The sequence below is a fragment of the Primulina huaijiensis genome, chromosome 16 (genome assembly GCF_012295235.1).
Source record: "Primulina huaijiensis isolate GDHJ02 chromosome 16, ASM1229523v2, whole genome shotgun sequence".
In the NCBI taxonomy this organism is placed as follows: Eukaryota; Viridiplantae; Streptophyta; class Magnoliopsida; order Lamiales; family Gesneriaceae; genus Primulina; species Primulina huaijiensis.
This window is the reverse complement of record NC_133321.1, coordinates 15,596,148-15,618,258: the sequence shown is the minus strand read 5'-3', so window position 1 is coordinate 15,618,258 and position 22,111 is coordinate 15,596,148. Positions and strand designations below refer to the sequence as shown.

The 22,111-nt window shown below is 32.1% G+C and overlaps 2 protein-coding genes and 1 pseudogene across 2 annotated transcripts; all 3 read right to left on the bottom strand.

Annotated features, from left to right (window-relative positions):
• Positions 1-4,112: 4,112 nt before the first annotated feature.
• LOC140961069 (probable disease resistance protein At4g33300) lies at positions 4,113-9,177 on the bottom strand (annotated as a pseudogene).
• A 714-nt stretch (positions 9,178-9,891) lies between these two features.
• On the bottom strand, positions 9,892-10,722 carry LOC140962008 (transcription factor MYB73-like). The gene has a single exon (XM_073420851.1). The coding sequence runs from the start codon at positions 10,650-10,652 to the stop codon at positions 10,002-10,004; it is 651 nt and encodes a 216-aa protein (XP_073276952.1). The 5' UTR covers positions 10,653-10,722; the 3' UTR covers positions 9,892-10,001.
• Positions 10,723-16,791: 6,069 nt separating this feature from the next.
• Positions 16,792-20,856, bottom strand: LOC140962054 (uncharacterized). Its single transcript, XM_073420903.1, has 12 exons — positions 20,524-20,856; positions 20,325-20,420; positions 19,783-19,884; positions 19,570-19,686; positions 18,929-19,184; positions 18,687-18,838; positions 18,248-18,591; positions 18,065-18,164; positions 17,911-17,970; positions 17,731-17,814; positions 17,531-17,647; positions 16,792-17,245 (listed from the first exon to the last, which is right to left on the bottom strand). The coding sequence occupies exons 2-12, from the start codon at positions 20,382-20,384 to the stop codon at positions 16,940-16,942; spliced, it is 1,698 nt and encodes a 565-aa protein (XP_073277004.1). The 5' UTR covers positions 20,385-20,420; positions 20,524-20,856; the 3' UTR covers positions 16,792-16,939.
• Positions 20,857-22,111: the final 1,255 nt, after the last annotated feature.

Genomic DNA, 22,111 nt, shown 5'->3' with positions numbered 1-22,111 from the left:
AATCTCTTTAATTATTTATCAATTGTGAATTGCATGTCGTTTTATTAAATCTCATAGCTTTCGACCTATTGGAACATGTCATCCAAATGCATCATGGATGGAAATGCGAGCACTTGTTGAACTTACGTTACATATTCGAATATCCAGTATTTTAATACTCATTATGAGTATCTCATTTACCAAATCAAGTATTTTAAAACTAAAATTAGGTATTTCACAAGTAAAACTAAGTACTTGAAAAAGTTCAATTACAAATTTATTTTTTTAACAATAAAAAAATAATTAAATGAAATGAACATGTCATCCAGATGCATCTTGGATGAAAATGCGAGCACTTGGTGAACTTACGTTGCATATGCTAATATCCAGTATTTTAATACTCATTCAGAGTATTTAATTTAACAAATCAAGTATTTTAAAATTGAAATTAGGTATTTCGCAAGTAAAACTAAGTACTTCAAAAAGTTCAATGCTTAGTTGCGAATTTGTTTTTCTTTTAAAAATTAAAAAAATATCTTTAAATGGAATGTACATGTCATCTAAATGCATGTTGGATAGAAATACGAGCACTTAGTGAACTTACATTGCCTACTAGAATATCCAGTATTTTATTAACTTTTATAAGTATTTCAATTACCAAAGCAAGTATTTAAAATTGAAATTATGTATTTCGCAAATAAAAGTAAGTACTTCAAAATGTTCAATGCTTAGTTGCGAACTTTTTTTTAAAATAAAAAATAATTAAATAAAATGAACATGTAATCCAAATGCATCTTGGATGGAATGCGAGCATTTAGTGAATTTACGTTGCATATTCGAATATCCAGTATTTTAATACCCATTCTGAATATCTCATTTACCAAATCAAGTATTTTAAAATTGAAATTAGGTATTTCACAAATAAAACTAAGTATTTGAAAAAGTTCAATGCATAGTTACGAATTTGTTTTTTTTAACAATAAAAAAAATAATTAAATGAAATGAACATGTCATCCAAATGCATCTTAGATGGAAATGCGAGCACTTGGTGAACTTACATTGCATATTCGAATATCAAGTATTTTAATACCCATTCTGAGTATCTCATTTACTAAATCAAGTATTTTAAAATTGAAATTAGGTATTTCGCAAGTAAAAATAAGTATTTGAAAAAGTTCAATGATTAGTTACGAATTTGTTTTTTTAACAATAAAAAATAATTAAATGAAATGAACATGTCATCCAAATGCATCTTGGATGAAAATGCGAGCACTTGGTGAACTTACGTTGCATATGCTAATATCCAGTATTTTAATACTCATTCAGAGTATTTAATTTAACAAATCAAGTATTTTAAAATTGAAATTAGGTATTTCGCAAGTAAAACTAAGTACTTCAAAAAGTTCAATGCTTAGTTGCGAATTTGTTTTTCTTTTAAAAATTAAAAAATATATTTAAATGGAATGTACATGTCATCTAAATGCATGTTGGATAGAAATGCGAGTACTTGATGAAATTACATTGTCTATTAGAATATCCATTATTTTATTAATTTTTATGAGTATCTCAATTACCAAATCAAGTATTTAAAATTGAAATTAGGTATTTCGCAAGTAAAAGTAAGTACTTCAAAATGTTCAATGCTTATTTGCGAATTTTTTTTAAATTAAAAAAATAATTAAATGAAATGAACATGTAATCCAAATGCATCTTGGATGGAATGCGAGCATTTGTTGAACATACGTTGCATATTCGAATATCCAGTATTTTAATACCCATTATGAGTATCTCATTTACCAAATCAAGTATTTTAAATTTGAAATTAGGTATTTCGCAAGTAAAATTAAGTACTTGAAAAAGTTCAATGCTTAGTTGCGGATTTGTTTTTTTAACAATAAAAAAATAATTAAATGAAATGAACATGACATCTAAATGGATCTTGAATGGAAATGCGAGCATTTGGTGAACTTGCGTTGCATATTCGAATATTCAGTATTTTAATACACATTCTGAGTATTTCATTTACTAAATCAAGTATTTTAAAATTGAAATTAAGTATTTCGCAAGTAAAACTAAGTATTTCAAAAATTTCAATTAGTTGAGAATTTGTTTTTTTAAATAAAAAATATTTAAATTCAATTTACATGTCATTCAAATGCATTGGGAATGATGAGAGGAAAGAGAAGATGACCAACAAAAATTGATATTTATATAATTTTTTATTAATTAAAAAGGTAAAAAGATAAAAATACATAAAACATGTAGTAAAAGCTAAGTTGGTCTTTTGTCAGGTATTAAAATAAAAAAAAAAACTGATGTGTACTGAATCTTAAATAAATCATTGACAGATGTATTTTTCTCCAATTGACCCATAACTTAAATGACTGAATTAATCGTTTTCTTATTAAGCTCGAATACCACTGTTGATCCGGTATCTACAATTTATTATGTTCAAAAGACGAATTCCAATTGATAATCTTCATGAATCTGTAACATTGCCGGACTATCCGATATTTACNTTCCTGTTAAATTTCGGTCCTAGAAAAAAAAAAGAACATTTGTTACTTTCTTGTCTGTTGGAACACTCCTCCGATCCAAGACCAATGATATCCGTGAGATAGGTATCTTTAATTTACTCAGAAAATGATTCTATTTTGCCTTTAGATCTTTTATGAGACGGTCTCACGAATCTTTATATGTGAGACGAGTCAATCCTATCGATATTCACAATAAAAATAATACTCTCAGCATAAAAAGTAATATTTTTTCATGGATGACCCAAATAAAAGATCTGTCTCACAAAATACGACCCGTGATACCGTCTCACACAAGTTTTTGTCTTGGTTTTGATATATATTATATTTTTGGCCCTTTTCAAAATTTATATTCTTTTGTCCCTAAAAAATTTGGTTTATGATTAATGTTTTTTTTCCACGATTTTTATATATATTATATTTTTTGCCCTTTTCAAAATTTTTTATATTCTTTTGTCCCTAAAAAATTTGGTTTATGATTAAATTTTTTTTTTACACGATTAATTACTCAAATCGTTTCCCCTCGCAGAATTCTTAAATTTATCCTTTAAAATCCTTTTTTTAAAAAAAAAAACTTTATATATCGTCCATGGACGAGGAAAGTTTAAAATTTCACACATGAAAAGAAGTGTGAAGTTCATATCAAAGTAAATAAATAAACAAAGAAGAGTGTTATTTATATTTCACTTTTTGTTAAATACACTCTATATTTAAGTTTTATGTTCAAAATTGACAATGATATCGTTTAATTGATTGTATTTATATTTGATAAATTGATCATGCTAGTCTCAATTATTAAAAAAGTCACAAAAAATGTATTAACTTTTTTAATCACATTATAGAAATATACAAAAAAAAATGTTAAGAACTAAACAAAAACTCTCACTAATCAATATTGTGAAATAAATCTTCAATCCGACCCAGCTGATAAAAAATATTATTTTTATATTAAAAATGTTATTTCATAGTAGATATGAGTCAAGTCGACCCGTTTCATGGGTATAGCGAGACGGTAAGCTTAGTCTAAAAACGAATTATTAATTTTATTTCATCTTAATTTATATTTTATATCCCATTTCTCGTTCTTATTTTTTTTCTCTTAACACAGGACCTATGAACGTACTGAATGGTTACTCTATGAGCCAGTCCAGAGTAAAACACTCTTCAGGAACATGAACAGTTAGGTCCACTACAATCTTGTTCATTTCTTTCAGCCAAGAAACATCTTCATCACATATATAACGCGGCGTAGAGATTGCAATCCTGCCAAGGACGCTGGTAAATTATTCATACTAATACACCGACGCACGCGTTACGTGCTTGGACTATATTTTTTATAATTTATTTGTTTTATATTTAAATGAGGATCAAAATATAATTATAAGAAATAGTGAGTGACTACACTGTAATTTTGATATATGAACTAAAAAAATAAATAGAAAAAAAATAATAAAAAAAACTCAAGTAAGAATTGAACTTACAATCTCATGACTAAGAAACAAATGCTTTATCCGCTAAACTACTTATGACTTACATTAATTTTTTAACACTTTATTAATTTATATAATTAGTAAAACAGACCATGACACCAAAATTTAGTTATTCTAAAGGTCTCTTTCTTAATAATATAGTATAGAATTGGACACCCTCCTCCATACTTGTACAACCACCCATTTCCTCTGGGAGCCCTTCCATGTTCACACATTGTGAAATGTCGAGATAATTCAAAGAAACCAAGTTTCCGGCTCCTCAAGGAAGCCTCCTCAAATTCGGGCAAGCATGAAGTCTCAAAATTTGTAGGAACTTTAGTCCACCCAAATCAAATGGAAGTTCTTGAAGACTGTCACAATTGGTGATACTTAGGCTCTTGAGTGTGTGCATTCTACATATGCTCGAGGGTAACTGGAGCAAGTTGATACAGTGATCCATTGCAAGTTCTGAAAGATTTGGGAAGAGATGAGGGAGCTCAACTGTAGAACGATCGAAGGCATTGCATACATCGCACAGAATTAGTGAAATCTTTTTCAAGTTTTTGAGGGGTACGGTGGTGTCAGGTAATATAGGGTCCGAGAACAATATCTTTTCAATCCATAGGCTTCTCAAGTTAGTTAAGCTGCTAAAACCTGATGTATTGTGAAAAATTGCCGTTGATGTGCTGCAGTTTATCAGTATAAGTGCCCTGAGTCTGGGCATGTTTTCAAGAAACGGTGGTAGGAAGTAGTACTCATTTGATGAAAAATTTAGTACCAGCACTTCAGCATTTGGACACTGGATCCTTGACCAGTCCATCTCTCTCATTTCACGTACAACCGGACATTCAGTATTAGTACTTCGCTATTCCTTTTGGATATGAATGATTCTCGAAGGTTACAATGCCTGTGTTACCTGTATGTGCAGAAATAACACGAGCATTGAACGGCTCGTCAATGAGAATGGGAGAGGCCAGCTTCCCTTCTTGGCATAAGCAATCTTTTTCTTTTATTTACATGATCAAGATTGCCTAAATGTATAGCAAGATCCCTCAAAACATCATGCTGATAGACTGAAATCTCGTAGTAACTGCTATACTTATCTCCAGCCCTACAATAACTACATAAAATACAACTTCACAAAATAACTTTAAGATTACAAAAATTTATTATTAAATTTTGAGGAGGATAACCTTGAATCTTTCACGAGCGACAAGAGATTTTTGTAAGAAAGCTCAACTAAAATGACAAAAGCCTCGTCTTCCTCAATATCGTGTAGTTCCACCCACATATTAACAAGAATGTCGAGTGGAATTTTCTTGTCTTCCGGAAAAGCACCCAAATCGAGGAAACACTCCCTCTCCTTCCCTGGAAGATAATCAATACTTATTTTCATCCTATCGAGTAGTTGGACTTCATGGGATTCACAAAAAGGTAGGCTTCGTGATAACCGGTTTCTTGCACTAATCCAAAATGATACCCCATGGATGGTCCCACTACCCCTGGCCCATCCCCAGCCCAAATGGAAGATAGGTCCACCAAGGGCTCAGGTATTCTCCTATAAATACCAGGTTTGAGCGTTCAGTTGAGGATTCAATATATTGTTTTCAGCAGCACCCTTAGCTGCTCTCCTCATATATCCTCAGTCTCTGACTTGAGCGTCGGAGGGGCTACGCCAGGACACCCTCATGGCCCCTTTCTAACGGTCTTATTCTTGATTTCAGGCTCAGGACAATTTCAAAACCTGCGTCTGGACTAGTGACACTCGCCGGAATCGGACCCTAAATTTCCCGTGAGTATTCTCCTATAAATACCAGGTTTGAGCGTTCAGTTGAGGATTCACTATATTGTTTTCAGCAGCACCCTTAGCTGCTCCCCCCATATATCCTCAGTCTCTGACTTGAGCGTCGGATGGGCTACGTCAGGACACCCTCCTGGCCCCCTTCTAACGATATTATTTGTGATTTCAGGCTCAGGGTAATTTCAAAATCTGCGTCTGGACTAGTGACACTTACTGGAAGCGGACCCTAAATTTCCTGTGAGTATCACAAAACATCTCGGATTGACCATTTAATGAAGCTCCAATCACCTTAAGTGCAAGTGGAAGCCTTTTACATCCATCCACAATCTAAAGAAAATCGAGTGGTTGTCAAAGAATGTCTAACAAAGAAACAAAACACATGTCAATTCAAGTGTTCTTCCGTTACCTGCTTAACTAATTGTTTGTCAACACTGAGAGGTATGGAAGTTTGTCCAAAAGCGGAGTAACAAAACAAGGAAATGGCCTCATTTTCACGCAACAACTCTAATTCATAGGAACACTGGACAATAGATGGAGGCAATCTAGAACGCGAAACTACAAGGAATTTGCAACAAGGACTCTTGATGATCAATTGTTCGAGAACTGCTTGGGACCAAACATCATGAAGAACTACGAGTGATTGCACAGGATTTTCAACATCAAGCTGTGCTTTTGCTTGGGAAAACATTTCACCGTAGCCCATAATGTTGAATCCTGATATCAGAGCATATATTTCTTCTCAATTCCTCCACATTTGGAGATTGAGATACGGTTAGAAAAAAGACCCTGTTATTGAAATAACCTGGAAGATACAGAATCAGAATCAACATTCATGTTTCTTCTCTCTATCAAATCTAAATCTTTTCCATGATCCCACTTGAAATAAGATATATTAAGATAAAAGGCTTACTCCTGATTTGATCATCTCTGCAAATTTCTCTGGCGAGGGTAGTTTTGCCGCTGCACCGATTCCATAAATCCCAATTACACCCAAACACTCACTTTCCAGTGGCGGAGTCAGAAATATAGCTTTGTCCGGACTAAAATTTTAAACTCTAAATTTTTTTAATATTTTAAATTGATCTAACCGGACTAATATCATATTATTCCAAAATTATACAAAATTTACATATAATTTTTTTTTAAAAAAAAATTAGCTCGGGTACACAAGCATGTGGCTCCGCCCCTGGTTTTGTATGTGTTTTTTATAATGTTGTCAAAAATATTGTTACGATTCTTATGTCAATCGATTTGTTGATATCACGTTCGCTCTCGTCAATGTAGTACGTCTTTTTTTTTTTTTTTGGAATACACTACAAATTATGGTAATATATACACATATGTATAGGTATAGAGTACTAACCTACTCTTATACTATATTGACAATGATAAGTTAAACATGTTTGAATTCCGGGGTTATGTCGAAGATGCATGATGTAATGACAAAACAATTTATCAAGTCATGGCACAAATTTAGGAAACTCTGAAAATTTTCTAACAAAATAAATTTATTGACAAAAGAATTTTGGATTTGTTATTTTATTTAAATATTTAAATTCCTTTGAAAAATTTGCCAAAGATTATTATAGAGAACATACGTGTTAGGCCAGCACATAATAAACTAATTATATCAGCTGCATTTTTAGGTTTTTGAATTATTTTTTGTTTTTTATTAACAAAATAAAATTTGTAACATCATATATAGGAAAATCTAGTAGTTACGTCTTTTTAGTTTGCCCACAGAAATGTCATAATTTTGTACGAAACGTACAGTGAAAAGACTCGTCGGTGGCACGTTTAGGATATGAAGATGAAGAATAATGAATTTGTTAAGTTTGTAAATTCACGAGGAAGCGGAGTAGGAACATTCATCCCCACTTGACATATACCACGAATCATACATATTGACCAAAGAGTAAACTTCGGTTAGCTCTGGTTTCCAATCATTACAAAAATTAAAAAAAAAAAAAAAATCGACCATATTTATTAAAATTAAATTTTTATTAATTATTAAACAATTGATTTTCCCACTTTATCGCCAATTTTTAGTAATTATTAAAAAATTAATTTTATTTATAAATTATCAAGTTATCTATTTATTGAGTTGATATATTGGTTTATTAGGTATAGTTTGGTATACTGGATAAGAGAAGAGTTGATAAATAATCCTCATTTTCTCAGGTTTGGTACCTTTTTAGAAAGCTCATGATAATAATATCATGGGTTCGTGATGAATAATTTTATATAAGGATAAAATATCCTTTTTATGATATGTGATAATTTTAATTTAATGATAAAAACACCACAAATGACTTAATTGCCCTCAATATATAAAAATCATAAACCCTATCGTTTGATATGGAAACCCGGTTTGGAACACGTTGGATTTTTAATTTGTAACCTGTAGTAATTTTGGTTTTTTAGAAAATAACAAATATTAATTTATTGTGTTTCAAATTTTTTGAGTATTCGTTTGTTTTATAAGTTTCACATGTAGTTCTAAATTTAATAAATTACATAATTATTTTTTTGATTTTTCTTTCTTTTTTGCCATCAATTTATAAAAATAAAATGATATTTAAATTGTCAAATAAATTTTTTAAAATTATATTTAAATTGTAACGCAGATTTTGAAATTATAAAATTTATTATGAACATATAATTATTAACTCAAGCAACAACTTTGAAATTATAAAATTTATTATGATAATGTTAATTTTGTCATTACAATATAATATATAAATTTAATCACTCTTATTAAAATCATACCAAACATTAAATATAATATCATACATCTTATTTATCATTAACTTATCATTATAATATATATCACATGTTTATCCTATCATGTATACCAAACTATGCATTAATGTTTAAATTTTAACTAACTTTTATGTTTACACACATTTTTGAGAGAGTATAACGAATCAATTTTGTGAGACAGCTCTCCTATTTGGACATCCATTAAAAAATATTACTTGTAGTGTCAAAAATATTACTTATTATTGTGAATGTGAGTAGGATTGACTCGTTCCATAATACTGTCTCACAAAAAACCTACTAGTATGTTTATGTTTTTTATATATAGATAACGGAGATAATATATATTAAAACAATTTCATATGGCGACCGTTTTGAAACTTACTAAAAAAAAAAGGAAATATGTGAGAGAAAAATGAAAATTTCAATGTTATAATGGTTTATGATTCAATTTTAATTTTAAATTTATTAATGGTGATTATATAAATTGTTGGAACAATTGGTTAAATGTAGTAAATTAATTATTAAATATTTATATAGTTGATGCTGTTTTATTTTTTTGGTTGGTTCGCCCGTCTAACCTGCAATTTGAGACGGTTTGGATTGAGTTAGATGTTTTCCCAACCAACCCCATTTGATGGGGGCTGGTCGGTTCTGCCAACTATAGTCATTATCGAGATCTTATAAATTTGTGCAAGTTCTCTTGCCTACTCTCCGCGTTTTAATTCTTGAGTAGGTCTCATGTACCCATATTCACAATAAAAAGTAATACTTTTAGCATAAAAAGTATTACTTTTTCATGGATGACCCAAATAAGAGATCCGTCTCACAAATACGACCCGTGAGACCGTCTCACACAAGTTTTTGCCTTAATTCTTTTTAGGTTGAGTTTTGTGTGTTTTTATATTGATTTTTAGTTATTTCATCGGAATATCGATATTTCACCGAAAAATGTTGAAGCAACGTTAGAATTTTTTTTATGTGTGTCAAAATAGGACTAAAAACACAAAGTTAACAAATTAAAATTCAACTTTGACGATATAGATAAAAAAAAAAACCAAAACTTAAAAGAATTACATTAATTATTTTCTCTTAAAACATTTGGAAAGATGAGATTTCAACTACATAATATATTAAATGGTTGTTAAGTTTCCTTTCAAAAAACAAAAATAGTTGTTAAATTTCTTTTGACAAACCTTGGAATTTTTCTCACTTTTAATATTATAAATATTGGTCTCCTCCTTTTTATCTGAAACTTCATTTTTTAAAAAATAAAAATAAAAATAGATTTCACAGTTATAGAAAGTAATAAATTTGTTCAATCATCAATATATATAACATAAAGATGAAATAATTTATTATATTTTACCAGATTGAGGAAATTAATCAGCCGTACAATAGTGATTAACCACTAAACGAACAAATTAATTAACTAACTAATCATGATTTAACAATTAATTAGAAAGGAAAACCCACGCCAGAGCTCTCTGGAAACGACGAAGTTACGTACTGCCTCACTTCCCTCGCTATCACATTCCTCATCCCATCCCAGAACTCCGGATGCATGCTCTCCGGCATCCCGCCGCAGCCGCTCATCCCCGGCGGCGCCAACGTCAACGCCGTCATCGGATCGTACTCATCAAAATGTTCACCGCTCCCGCAGCTCACATTTTTCTCAGTATTTCTCCGTTCCCCCACACACTGTTTCTGTATCTGCTGTTGCTGATGTCTCCTTCTCAGAGTGGAATTCCAGTGGTTTTTAACAGCATTATCCGTGCGTCCAGGGAGCAGCCTCGCGATCGTAGCCCACCGGTTCCCGTACTTCTCGTGAGCCGTTAAGATGAGTTCGTCCTCCGCCGGGGAGAAGGGACTGTGCTCCACATTTGGGCTGAGCTGGTTGCACCATCGCAGGCGGCAAGACTTTCCGGACCGACCCTTTATGTACTTACTTATCAGAGACCAATTTCGAGCTCCATAGCTCTCCACCAATCCAGTCAGGATCCTGTCTTCCTCGGCACTCCACGGTCCTTTGATCCTCTCGTTCGTCAAATCGGAGCACGAATCGGAGGAAGAAGAACTGGTTGGCGAACACCTGTTAAATATGTCCATCGTGTAAATCACCAGGGATTTGAAGAAATTGTTGCAGAGGGCGGCGAACTAGTGGGTGAATACAGAGTGAACACAAGTATATATATATATATATACATGAAATTCTCTGTGGGTGGGTTTTTTTTTTGTTGGTTTGGTTCTTGGAAAGTGCCTTGTGTATGGTTGGTGGGGTATCGGAGTATTTCAAACTGTTCTCCGCATGTGCTTATTATGGATTATAAATAAATTAAATTTTATTTATTATTTTTTCTAGCTGAATTTTATATAATTTTATGTGATATAATTTATGTTATCACTAAACCATACAAGGCACTACAACAATATCACTAAAATATATATATTTTGAATCAGTTATCACATATATTCTCTATACGTAAATGCGCGCGACGAAATATCTGGTACGACATATCTAATTCATGTCATTTAGAGTAGACTTGACGTGGTTCATGTATTTTTTTTTTCGGCCTCTTAAGTGTTAGAGTAATATTTTCGAAATAAAAAGAATATTTTTCATAGATCATGTCAGGTCGACATTCGTTTGATAAAATTTACTCAAAACGATCTCATAAGAGTTTTTTTAAAAAAAACATTCAAATAAATATCAATTCAACGCAATTAAATAATTCATGATTTTATCTATGTAACTAAAAAAACTTCCATTAACTTTTAAATTTTTTTTTGTGAAGAATTCAGTCTATCAAATTTTAGAATTTTATATTAAATTCAACCTAAATGTGAGAAACATTTGCTAAAAATACGCAACCTTTTGCAGAAACAAACAAACAGGTGATTTTGTCGTGATTATAGGTAGAATGACACATTAGGACAAACAGACAGACTTATTTGGAATCTAATTGTGTGATTAAATCAATTTAATCAGATTCATTGAATTACGAGTTTAATATAATCATGTGTCGCCTAGTCCGATATCAGATACTGTCCTCTGTCCGTACGACAATGAGCAATGGTTTTGCAATACTTGAAAACTCGTCTCAATTATAAATAATCAATGATAGATATATAAGTTATATGCCTACAAGCCATAAGTGATTCGCCTTCATTGATTTTTTGAAGTTGGTTTCTCGTGTCAGAGTCTAAAAAGTCTATATCTAGGAGAGGTCGTCTCGGTTCACACGTAACATGAAAAATAATATTTTTGACATAAAAATTAATAATTTTTACTCAAATAATCATATATCATTATACAATATTTCTTCATGAAATAACTAACATAAAATGATATATTTGCAAAAAAAAAATAACACCGCAGATATAAAAAAAATAATATTTTCATGGGACAGGTCGAGAATCTGTCTCATAAATTTGATATGTGAAATAATCTTACATAAATTTTTCTGGATTTCAAATAAAATTTGGTTGTGTCTCGAAAGTACCAAAAGTGGATGAATTATGGACAAATTGATAAATAAATACACGAACTATTGTAAATGACTTAATCGATATATATAATTCGATTAAAAAGTCAATTTGATCTGGAATCAATTGTTTTAAAGTCCAATTATTGTTCTTTAATTTCAGCTAAATACACGTTTTATTTTTCAATAGTTGGTGTTCCAAAATACATTTTAGTAGGGTTGTCTAGCTTGTATTGAAATCATGCCTGCTTTTGAATACATTCAGCTAGACTCGTAACTTTCATGTTTTAAATGATTTCATATGATACTTCCACGAGGGATGACCTCGTGTTTGAAATCCGACTTTTTTGCTCAATTCTTTTCGCCTTTATATGATAAAATATTAATGAATAATCGGAGTAATCCGATCCATATTTATAATTAAAAATAAAATTTTTATGGGTCGGGTCGGGTCGAGTAAATTTTAAGATAGTCTCACAATATTGACCAGTAAAACCGTCTCATATGAGTTTTTGTGTTTCAAACAAAAGTATTGATAGGTCAGCGATGTGATCCAAAAATTCAAGAAGCAGAAATTGTAGAACATTTGAGGCCAGAGAGCTCAAACCGAGTGTTTTTTACACGAGAACGAGTATCTAGAGGTTTGAACAATTAATATATAAAATTTTTTTTAATATTTATATTTTTGAAAAGATCTAGATTAGGAATATACGACAACTATTTTATCAAAACAATAAATAAATGAAAACTCTCCTAGGATGCTTCGTAGTGCCGTCCTCAAATCGACAAAGAAGCTTTCGAAGACAGTTAAAAAACATGGACAGCCACCCGACACCCCATTTCAAGGGGACAATATGTATGGGAATTAGGAATAGTGTTTGAGGAATTTTACACTAATTTCATGAATTCACCTAATTCAATTGTGTATGTCCAACATTTATCAACAATCACTGTCTCAATTGTTAAAACATGTTGTTCTAGAACATGCACTACCACTCTTACTGTAACGCTCCAGATTCGACGACTGTCTCCACTGTATCAAGACGGGTCTTTTTAGCATGTTTATGTCCTCACTCATACGTACCTTAGAAAACTTATCTTGAGGTCCACCAATCCCAGAATTACCCCGAATTAAGCAAACTTAACTTTGAAGTTCTTATGTGATGAACTCCCGAAAAGAAGATACACCTTACATATTAAATCTTTTAAGCATTTCTCAACTGCATAGTCACATACATGTTTAGAGTTGTAATTTTTTTTATTTTATTTTATTGAACATAATCTCTATCTATCTTTCTTGTCTATTTCCAAATCGATGCATCTCTGGTTAACTTGCCTACTAAATAGTAATGCATAATCAGTAATATGAATTTGGACACCTAATCATATCAAGTTACACTAGAGGCTTAATTTCAATTCTTTAGTTTTATTGGAATCTTCGGGTAAACTACTACACCAATTATTTAGGCGATGCTCGATAGGTGTAACTAGCCGTGATATCACACTCTTTAGAATTTTTAACTCGAACCAATCTAGTCTTTTGCGAGTATATCGATATTGAAAAAATTATTTAATTATCGATTACCAAAATCATAGTTTGTTTGACAGAACCTGGTGAATCATGATCTTAGATACAACACAATGGTATATAAAAGAACTTTCAATTAGAGTTGTGAAATCCTTCTATTCCATGTTCTAATAGGATTACTACTCCATCAATTTTTTATTTTATTTTTTAAAAAACATGTATCAAATTACTGTCCCATGGCTCGCGGATGGATAGGAAAACTTGGCCCATTGATCGGTGTGATAGTTTTACTACTTTGGGCTTAAGAAAATAAGCCCAATTAAGTTCATTATTTTATTATGGTTGTAAGAGTAGCAAGAAGCTAGAAATTTCTTGAGCAATATTCTTATTTTGCAAAAAGAGATACATAGGCCCAATTAGGATCATTCTCTGGATAAATCTGGACCCAATTTCGCTAAAAAAAATCCCGAAAAAATTCATTCTTCAAAAAATAAAATGTAGATTACTTCTTTACATTTAAGATCCGAAGTACTTGTGTGTACTTTGTGGCTGCGCTTGCTAAATTAATAGCTCTCTGAATTAGATCACTCTAAGTAGTATTGTCGTCACATCCCCTAGGTGGATCAAAATTTGAAGTGCTATCGAATCGAAGCGAGATAGACTTCCACCTAATTATAATCTTTTTAAGCACCGTTCTGTGTCTCGAGTGATAAAAAAAAGGCGAGAGTTACAAACGCGAATTCGTAAAAACTAGTGGGTTGATATAACTTTAAATCATGAATCTTGATTTGAGAATCAAGATCCAAGTTGAAACAAGGGCATATGGTTGAGGTGACATGCATGATGTTTTCTTGAATGGTACTCCGACGGCTTAGGCTTTTGTGGAGTGGTGAAGGGGACTCTCCTAGTTTGGCGAAAGAAGGATTTGTTCTTTGCTTAGATGGAGTTGATGTATGATAAGTCATGCCTTTAGAAGAGGACAAACGTTAGGACCACTACGTTATCTTGTACTATATGTTTGAACAATTAATAAGGTTTTAAATGTAAACTTAATTATGACCATGTTACTTCTACGGATTATATTGTTTTAGGTTTCATATCTAAAAGTTTGTATGTTTTTTTTTTGATCATATATGTTAGGCAAAAACTTGTGTGAGACGGTTTCACTGGTCGTATTTTGTGATACGGATCTCTTATTTGGATCATCCATGAAAAAATATTACTTTTTATATTAAGAGTGTTATTTTTTATTGTGAATATCGATAGGATTGACCCGTCTCACAGATAAAGATTTGTGAGACCGTCTCACAAGAGACCTACTCTATATGTTATCAGTCAAATTTATCATCTTACTACACTAACTTGTATTTTTTTCAATTTCTATCGTCAAGTCAACATTTTTCGGTGTCAAAATGATTAAAATAAAAAAATACAAGTTAGCGGACTAAGATCGTAAATTAATGAAAAATATGCAAAGCTAAGTTTTACGACCAAAAATATAATTTTTCATATGGAAAATATTAAATTCTTCCGATACCAAAATCGAATCCTACAAAATTGAATAAGTAAATATAATGTGAAGAATGTGATCATCAAATTAGTTTAAGTTTGTATAAATTATAAACGATGTTGGATTTTAAGACAAACTCTCTTGAGCTTGTCGAACTCATATCCAATTTTATGTTAAATTGATTCTTTATTTTATTAAATTGCGAGACAAATGTGTCACTGATCTTAAAAGGGTATCCATCGTGAAATTTATTTTAGAAAATTTTATAAAAACTAAGTTATAAGATGTGTACTTATATATCTTCTATACCATATATAATAATTGAATAATTATAAAGACAAGAAAATGATTTGGTATATTGTAGAATCTGGTGGTATATACTCTGATTTTTATTTTTTTTTCTGCATGAAAATTTAATTTATGTAGAAATTTTTTTAAAAAATCATAAAATTTTAAATTTTATTTTCAATTTATTAACAATACTTATAAAAAAAACCGACTTGATATACACGCAACATGTACACACGAGAGTTGGTATATATTAATATGTGATATATGTCAAATTTTGAACAAACAAGCAAATATTAATTACAAACACAAAAACTCTCGTTAGACGGTTTCAATGGTAAATTTTTTGAGATAAAGTTGACTTATGTCACAAATAAAGATATCCGAGATCGTCTCACAAGAGACCTCCTTAATTACAAATTGTATTTGATAGTTATGTGGGAAACAACTTTCACATGGCACACCAAGTGTACCTAGGGGTGGAAAAAAATACCGAATTTTCGGTATAACGAGGTTACCGTACCGAAAAATATTGAATTTATCGAAATTTGTGGTATACCGAAATTTTCGGTACGGTATGGTACAGATACCGAAATTTTCGGTATGGTAACGATATGAAATTTGAAATTTTCGGTATATACCGAAATACCGAAATAATATATATATATTACAAAATATATATTTTTAGTATAAAACGATATATATCAATACCGTATCAAAATAAAGAATTTAACTTCTGTTTGGACTTATCATGTTGGAATCCAAATCAAAGTTTAGTGAAGCAACTCGACTCATAGTTGAGAATTTAAACTGTTGAGAAGTCTTATATCTATAACTTAACCTTACAGCTAGCTAGAGGACTCGATGCTGAGCCTCAACTTGTTGAAAAGCTGACAGGCTTCAGAAATCACAGTACCTCAGACATTGTTGCAAAGATAGCGGATGAAGAAGTCGCACATGTTGCGGTTGAAGTTTATTGGTGTTAAATGACGTATTGGATCTCCAGACACATGTTGCGGTTGGTATTTATTGTCTTTATGGCTTTGTTTTGTATATATCTTTCCTGGTCTCTTTGACTGTCTTGAGAGATTTGTTTAGTATAGGTAATCATTGGCCTTGAAATTACAAGAGAATGAATTTTTTTATATATAATTTTGGTATAACTGTATTTTACCGATACCGTACCGACTTTTCGGTATGCCGAAAACTCGGTAAGGTAACGATATCATTTTTCTCATACCGATATATTCGATACGGTAAACGGTATCCGAAATTTCGATACGATATACCGTACCGACCACCTCTAAGTGTACCTATGTAAACGGTATACAATATTTACATCATTTCTAAGCATTAATTATAATTATAAACATTTTATAAAATATATAATGGATTTTTTTTTATTTTTTTCATGATATCTTCGAAACGAAACATTCGTGACAAGAGTAAAATTTATTAAATTTATTTACAAGAACCAAATTATTAATACACTTTTCACTATAAACCTATAACTTGTATACATGAAAATCGAACTCCAAAATTGCTGAAATTGTGAGAATACCAAAACCAAGCTAACCTTGTTCAATCATATGTGCAGAAGGTATCTAAAGCTAAAATCATAAGGTATTATTCGAAACGACTGCCATAACGACTCGCCTTTACCCAACTCGACACATTTCATCGCTTCTTTTCCTAGTTCGCTCGGCAGTTGGAGGCATATCCAGTCGAGCAAGGACTCGATATCCTTGGCAAAGTCTAGGAGATACCAATCGAGCAGCTTCGGTATTCCTATTACTTTTTTCGCAGTTGAAATACCAATTGCTGCTTGTAAGTACTCTCTTTTAGCTGTTTGGAGCTCGTTTTCAACTTGAGAGGCCGTGTACACTCGAACCTTCAAACACGAAAATAGTCCGGTAAGTGAGTTTTTTTCTCTCTTTTTCTTAAATGGGAAATAATTCATTTATAAATTAAGCAATCCTTCCATACAAAAAATGGTGATCTATCAGAAGTGATTATATTGCTGAATCTAATGAGGCCCAGGAGATTGATATAAGTCGTGTTTCAATGTCGGGATCAAATATCCGACAATTCCTTCGAACAATTCGATGATAACTGATAAGTGAGTTTTCATTAAAGACTGTTGGATTTAGTAAATCTTGAGAGTATAATAACTTACTGCAGGGGATGACCAGCTTCCGCAAGATAGAGCAAATGTTACCAATGGTTCGGATAACTCTAAGCCAAACTTGCAACGCGTTGTCATCTCATCGTGTTTTGCACCTTTCGACAAAGTCTGGGGTGAAAAAAAAACAAATTGGATTACAACAAACCAAATTCCAGGACTCGGTAGATGGCCAAAAGTTCGATAAATCTTACAAATTTCGAATGATAAGGCAGTCTCAATATGAAATGTTCAATAGTTATTGCGTTTAGAACGTGCCCACCAGCGGTCACCGTTGCCTGATAATAATGCATTATCAAAGGTGTACTTCAGACCATGTTATACATATAGCAAGCATTAAATGGATAGAGAAAAAAGGACTAAATTAATGTTACCTTATGCATCAGGGCAACGACCATTTCAGGACTTTCTGGGATGCCATACTCAATAAATGCCTGCAGCAATGGATTATTCATCAATGCACAATAAACTATAGATTTTGGGAGGAGACTAAAATGGCTGGTAACTGGAGGGATTATTGTGTCATACATTCATCATGCACGAATTGTAGACGTTAATCCAGAAAGCGAGCTTTCCTTGATGCGATAGACCATTCAAGTTGACTGCTGCAAGTTTCTGAAGTAGAAGCCTATACAAGAAGGAGATATGCATAAGCATCCATATTATATAACATAACTGAGAGAAATTTAAGCTAATCATAAAGTGGCTTACTTTAGTCTTTGGACGAGGAATACCGAAATTTTTGTTTGGTTTGGATTGATAGAGTAAGAGTCGACAGCCGATAAATTCTTGTATGAACCAATGTCCCTCTTCTCAAATTTTGAACATACACTATAAGGATCCTTGTACTCGACATATGCGAAGCTTTCAGCACAAGAAAGCGTTTCGGTAGTACTCCTACCCTTATTTGAGCTCATTCTCAAGAAAATGTTCATCAAGCATTTCAGAATGCTTTCGGAAATTTTGTTTGGACACTCGTCAACCATTGATATCTCCTCTGGACTTAAATGATTTCCCTCTTCTGAACTCCGGCGATCAACTATTTGGCTCTCCAACTGGTGAATTAACAAAAAGGATTGTGTCAACCACTTAATTATATACCGGGAAAATGGAAATTGCTCAAAGAAATTATTAAATCATGCATCCATACCTTTTGAGGCTCTAAACACTTTTCGGTTGATCTGCGCTCAGTGAGAAGCCGTTTTACCGGAGTTCCAGCTCCTTGCTCTTTTATGCTCGGTGTTTGTTGTTTAATCTTTGAGATATTGGTGCTCGAGTAGTTTTCTTTTCCCCTTTTTTCATCTGATCACATGCTTAATTAAGTTTTTTTTTTTTCAAACCAAGATAACATTGTAATTCTTAAAAACAAAAAGAAGAAGACAGTGGCATTACCTGAAAGTGAATACAAATTCATCCAAACAGATGCTGTAGAATTTGCTTCAGTTTGGAGTGATGACCTTGATTGCTTCGGTTTTAAATCTTTACCCTGACCAGGGTTGCATAAATCAGCGGAATTGTTCGTGTTCTTCCTGGAGGAAGAAATGTAGACCGCTTCTTGATATAGCCCTTGACGGAAATGCACCACTTTCTCTTCGAGCCGAACAACTTCCTCCTCCAAGACTGCCACTTCAGCCAGAAGCTCAAGTGTCTAAACACATGAATTCAGCATTACATTCTCATTTACACTGATTGAATAACGATATCAAGTTCAATAAAATTCTGTAGAATCAGGCATTGTTACTGTATTATAGCTTATAGCAAAGATGCAATTCAAAATTTTTAAATCAGGTACAAGCCCAAATGGTTTGACTATTGTGTTACATATGCAGACTCAAAGAACCACCGAAGTAATTTTGCTCACGATCGAATTCATTTACATCACAATGTATATCAATTTGAATCAATCTTCTCAGTCCTGTATAACATAATGCACTGCTACCTAACCCATCAGCGGATACGAATAGCTAGAGTTTTCCGTTACCGAACACATTGGAAACACATAAGATAAACAAATTCACGAGCTTGTGACTAACATTGGGCGGAAGATAAGGCGGGAGACGAGGGAGAGCTCCCAACGGTCTGGTAAACGCTCTCTCCAATGCTCTATGGACATTTTCCTCGTGTCTCAACTTCTTCTTTAGCTTATCCACCTATATAGTGCATCATCATAATAAGTACAATGAATAAAAAATATCGGTGCAGATGTTATAAAGTATAAACAATAGAAGTGATCAATTAAATCCCACGTCTTGTTGCAATGCCATCTTCCTTGCTCGAATCGAGCCACGTCGACTTGTAATCTGTTTCTTGAGATCCATGGAACGACTATTGTTCATTTCCACTTTTTCCTTTAAGTTGCCACAAAGATAAGGCAAGAATCAGCATCCACAAGAAAGGAATTACACATATAGAAAAAGATAAAGTTCCTTGCACTAAGAGGCACTTATATGTAAAAGAAAAAGGAGAAAAAAGAAATATCAACAGGAAAAAACACATGGATAAGAAGAAAAGTGAAAATCTTTTTTCTAAGAATGATAATCACACAAAATAAATTCAACAATTGACAGACCAAAAAATTCAAAAAATCAAAAGATAGTCTTTTTCCTTCTTATTCCCCAATTTGATCCAAAACCCATCAAGGATGATTACCAGAGAAGCTTAATTTATTGAAAATAAAGACGCCATTTTTCATCTTCTCGAACATTTTGCATTAAATTCCACCACATCACAACTTCACAATCTCTAATCCACACAAACTGATTAAAAAAGAAAATCAGATTCCCATTACTTTTTCATGCTTCAGAGGAGCCTTCATAGGCTGCAAACTGCTCCTGGTTCTGGTATTCATCCTCTCCACTCCCAAAACAATGAAAGAGAACGATCCCTGCCATTAACACGCCATTAAATCCATTGATCACCCCCAAAAAAAAACTACAAAATTAACTCTATTATTTATTTATGGCCATGGAAAAAAAGGAATAAGAAACCTTCAGAGGAAAGAATTCATTGTTGCAGTCCCTGGAAGAAACAGTGGCAGCGGCAGGAGGCGGAAACTGTGCACAGACTGAAATACTGTTGAACAAATCAACTTCAATGGTTTTCCATTCATCACTCACTCCAATCTCTACAAACTTTCTTGCTCAGTTGAAGTAAATGCACATATCAAACACAGCAGACCATATCACAGGCATCTATATATATAATTTATTTTTAAGCAAATATATTCCTATTATCTACATATATGACAATTCCTTGTATATATTTACATACATACACGCTGTGTAACGTAGACACGCTTGATTTGTTTAGATTTTGTGCATGTGTCGAGAGTGAGTGTGGGAAAAGACAGAAGGCGTACAACTGTGTATGTGACTTCATTGGTGGAAAAATTAAATATAATATACATATATATTTTTAATTTTCAATTTGTTTATTAAATAACTGTTGAAGCAAATAAAATAAATTTGGGGTTGACCGATTTTATTTAAAATAATCAATCTAGTGAAAATAGAACTGGATGGGGTCTTAATGCTAGCAAGCGGATCGGCTCAGGTGCGCCACTAGATTGTAAACGGGCCCGTGACTGGATCGGAAAAAAAAGAGATTTTAGTTGTAATATAATGAAACCATAGTTGGAATTGAGATGTGATGCTAACTTTGGGCATCACTTGATTATAGCATAGTAAATGATATATAATATAATATAAAGATGATAAACCAATATATTTGAATAAAATAAAGATACATAATATTAATCTTTTGTAGAAATTGAGTCAAAGATTTGACAAAACAAAAATAAATAATCAATCAATGTTATATCTTACACCAAACGGTGCCTACGGTACTATTATAATTATGTATCTAAATATGAACATTTATCAATACATTTAATATTCATTAATTTTTCAGTTTATCTCACATTTATTATCTAATATTCACCTTTAAATACACAATTGATATAGTAACATGAAAGATAGCTTGAAATTTCTTATTAAAAGACAGTCATACCATATTCATATTGATTGAATAGTCACACCATAAGATTTCGGACTTTCATAATGCAGGTTGGAGTCTCTACACCTTTAGGCTTTGTTTGAATTGAAGTATTTCAGCCAAATATGATGTATTTGTTATATGAAAAATCACGTAGTATGTTGAATTTCACATATCATAATGAGCTAGCAGGGCTTCCGGCAATCAGTCATTAGGCATGAAAGTTGGGAAATTACCAACCAAATTCAACCCACCCTTTTAGACAGCGGAACGAGTATATTCGATGGACTTACTCAATATTATGTGTAATTTGATGGGCTGATACGGGTCGTAAAATTCCCAATCCAACTCACTTATTTTACATGGCGAGCACCGACAAATCTACCTAAATTTGATCTCTCTATGTTGAATATACATACTCATAATCGTACCATATCTTTTTCAAATGATGTAAACATAAGAATTGCATTCTACTTTAACAATAAACTTAACGATTATAATTGCATTTTTTTTTCCGTGCAACATATAATACAATTCAATAATAACTGCATTAAATGACCGAGATTATTTTAAAAGAAAATT

What these genes read in the sequence shown, in the direction of transcription:
- LOC140962054 (XM_073420903.1), bottom strand. Translation starts at nt 20,384, where the DNA reads ATGAATACCAGAACCAGGAGCAGTTTGCAGCCTATGAAGGCTCCTCTG. An exon ending in AGTGTTTAGAGCCTCAAAAG is followed by an intron (nt 18,592 to 18,686) that starts GTATGGATGCAT and finishes TTAATTCACCAG; the next exon opens with TTGGAGAGCCAAATAGTTGA. An exon ending in TTCCTCGTCCAAAGACTAAA is followed by an intron (nt 18,165 to 18,247) that starts GTAAGCCACTTT and finishes CTTCTTGTATAG; the next exon opens with GCTTCTACTTCAGAAACTTG.
- LOC140962008 (XM_073420851.1), bottom strand. Translation starts at nt 10,652, where the DNA reads ATGGACATATTTAACAGGTGTTCGCCAACCAGTTCTTCTTCCTCCGAT.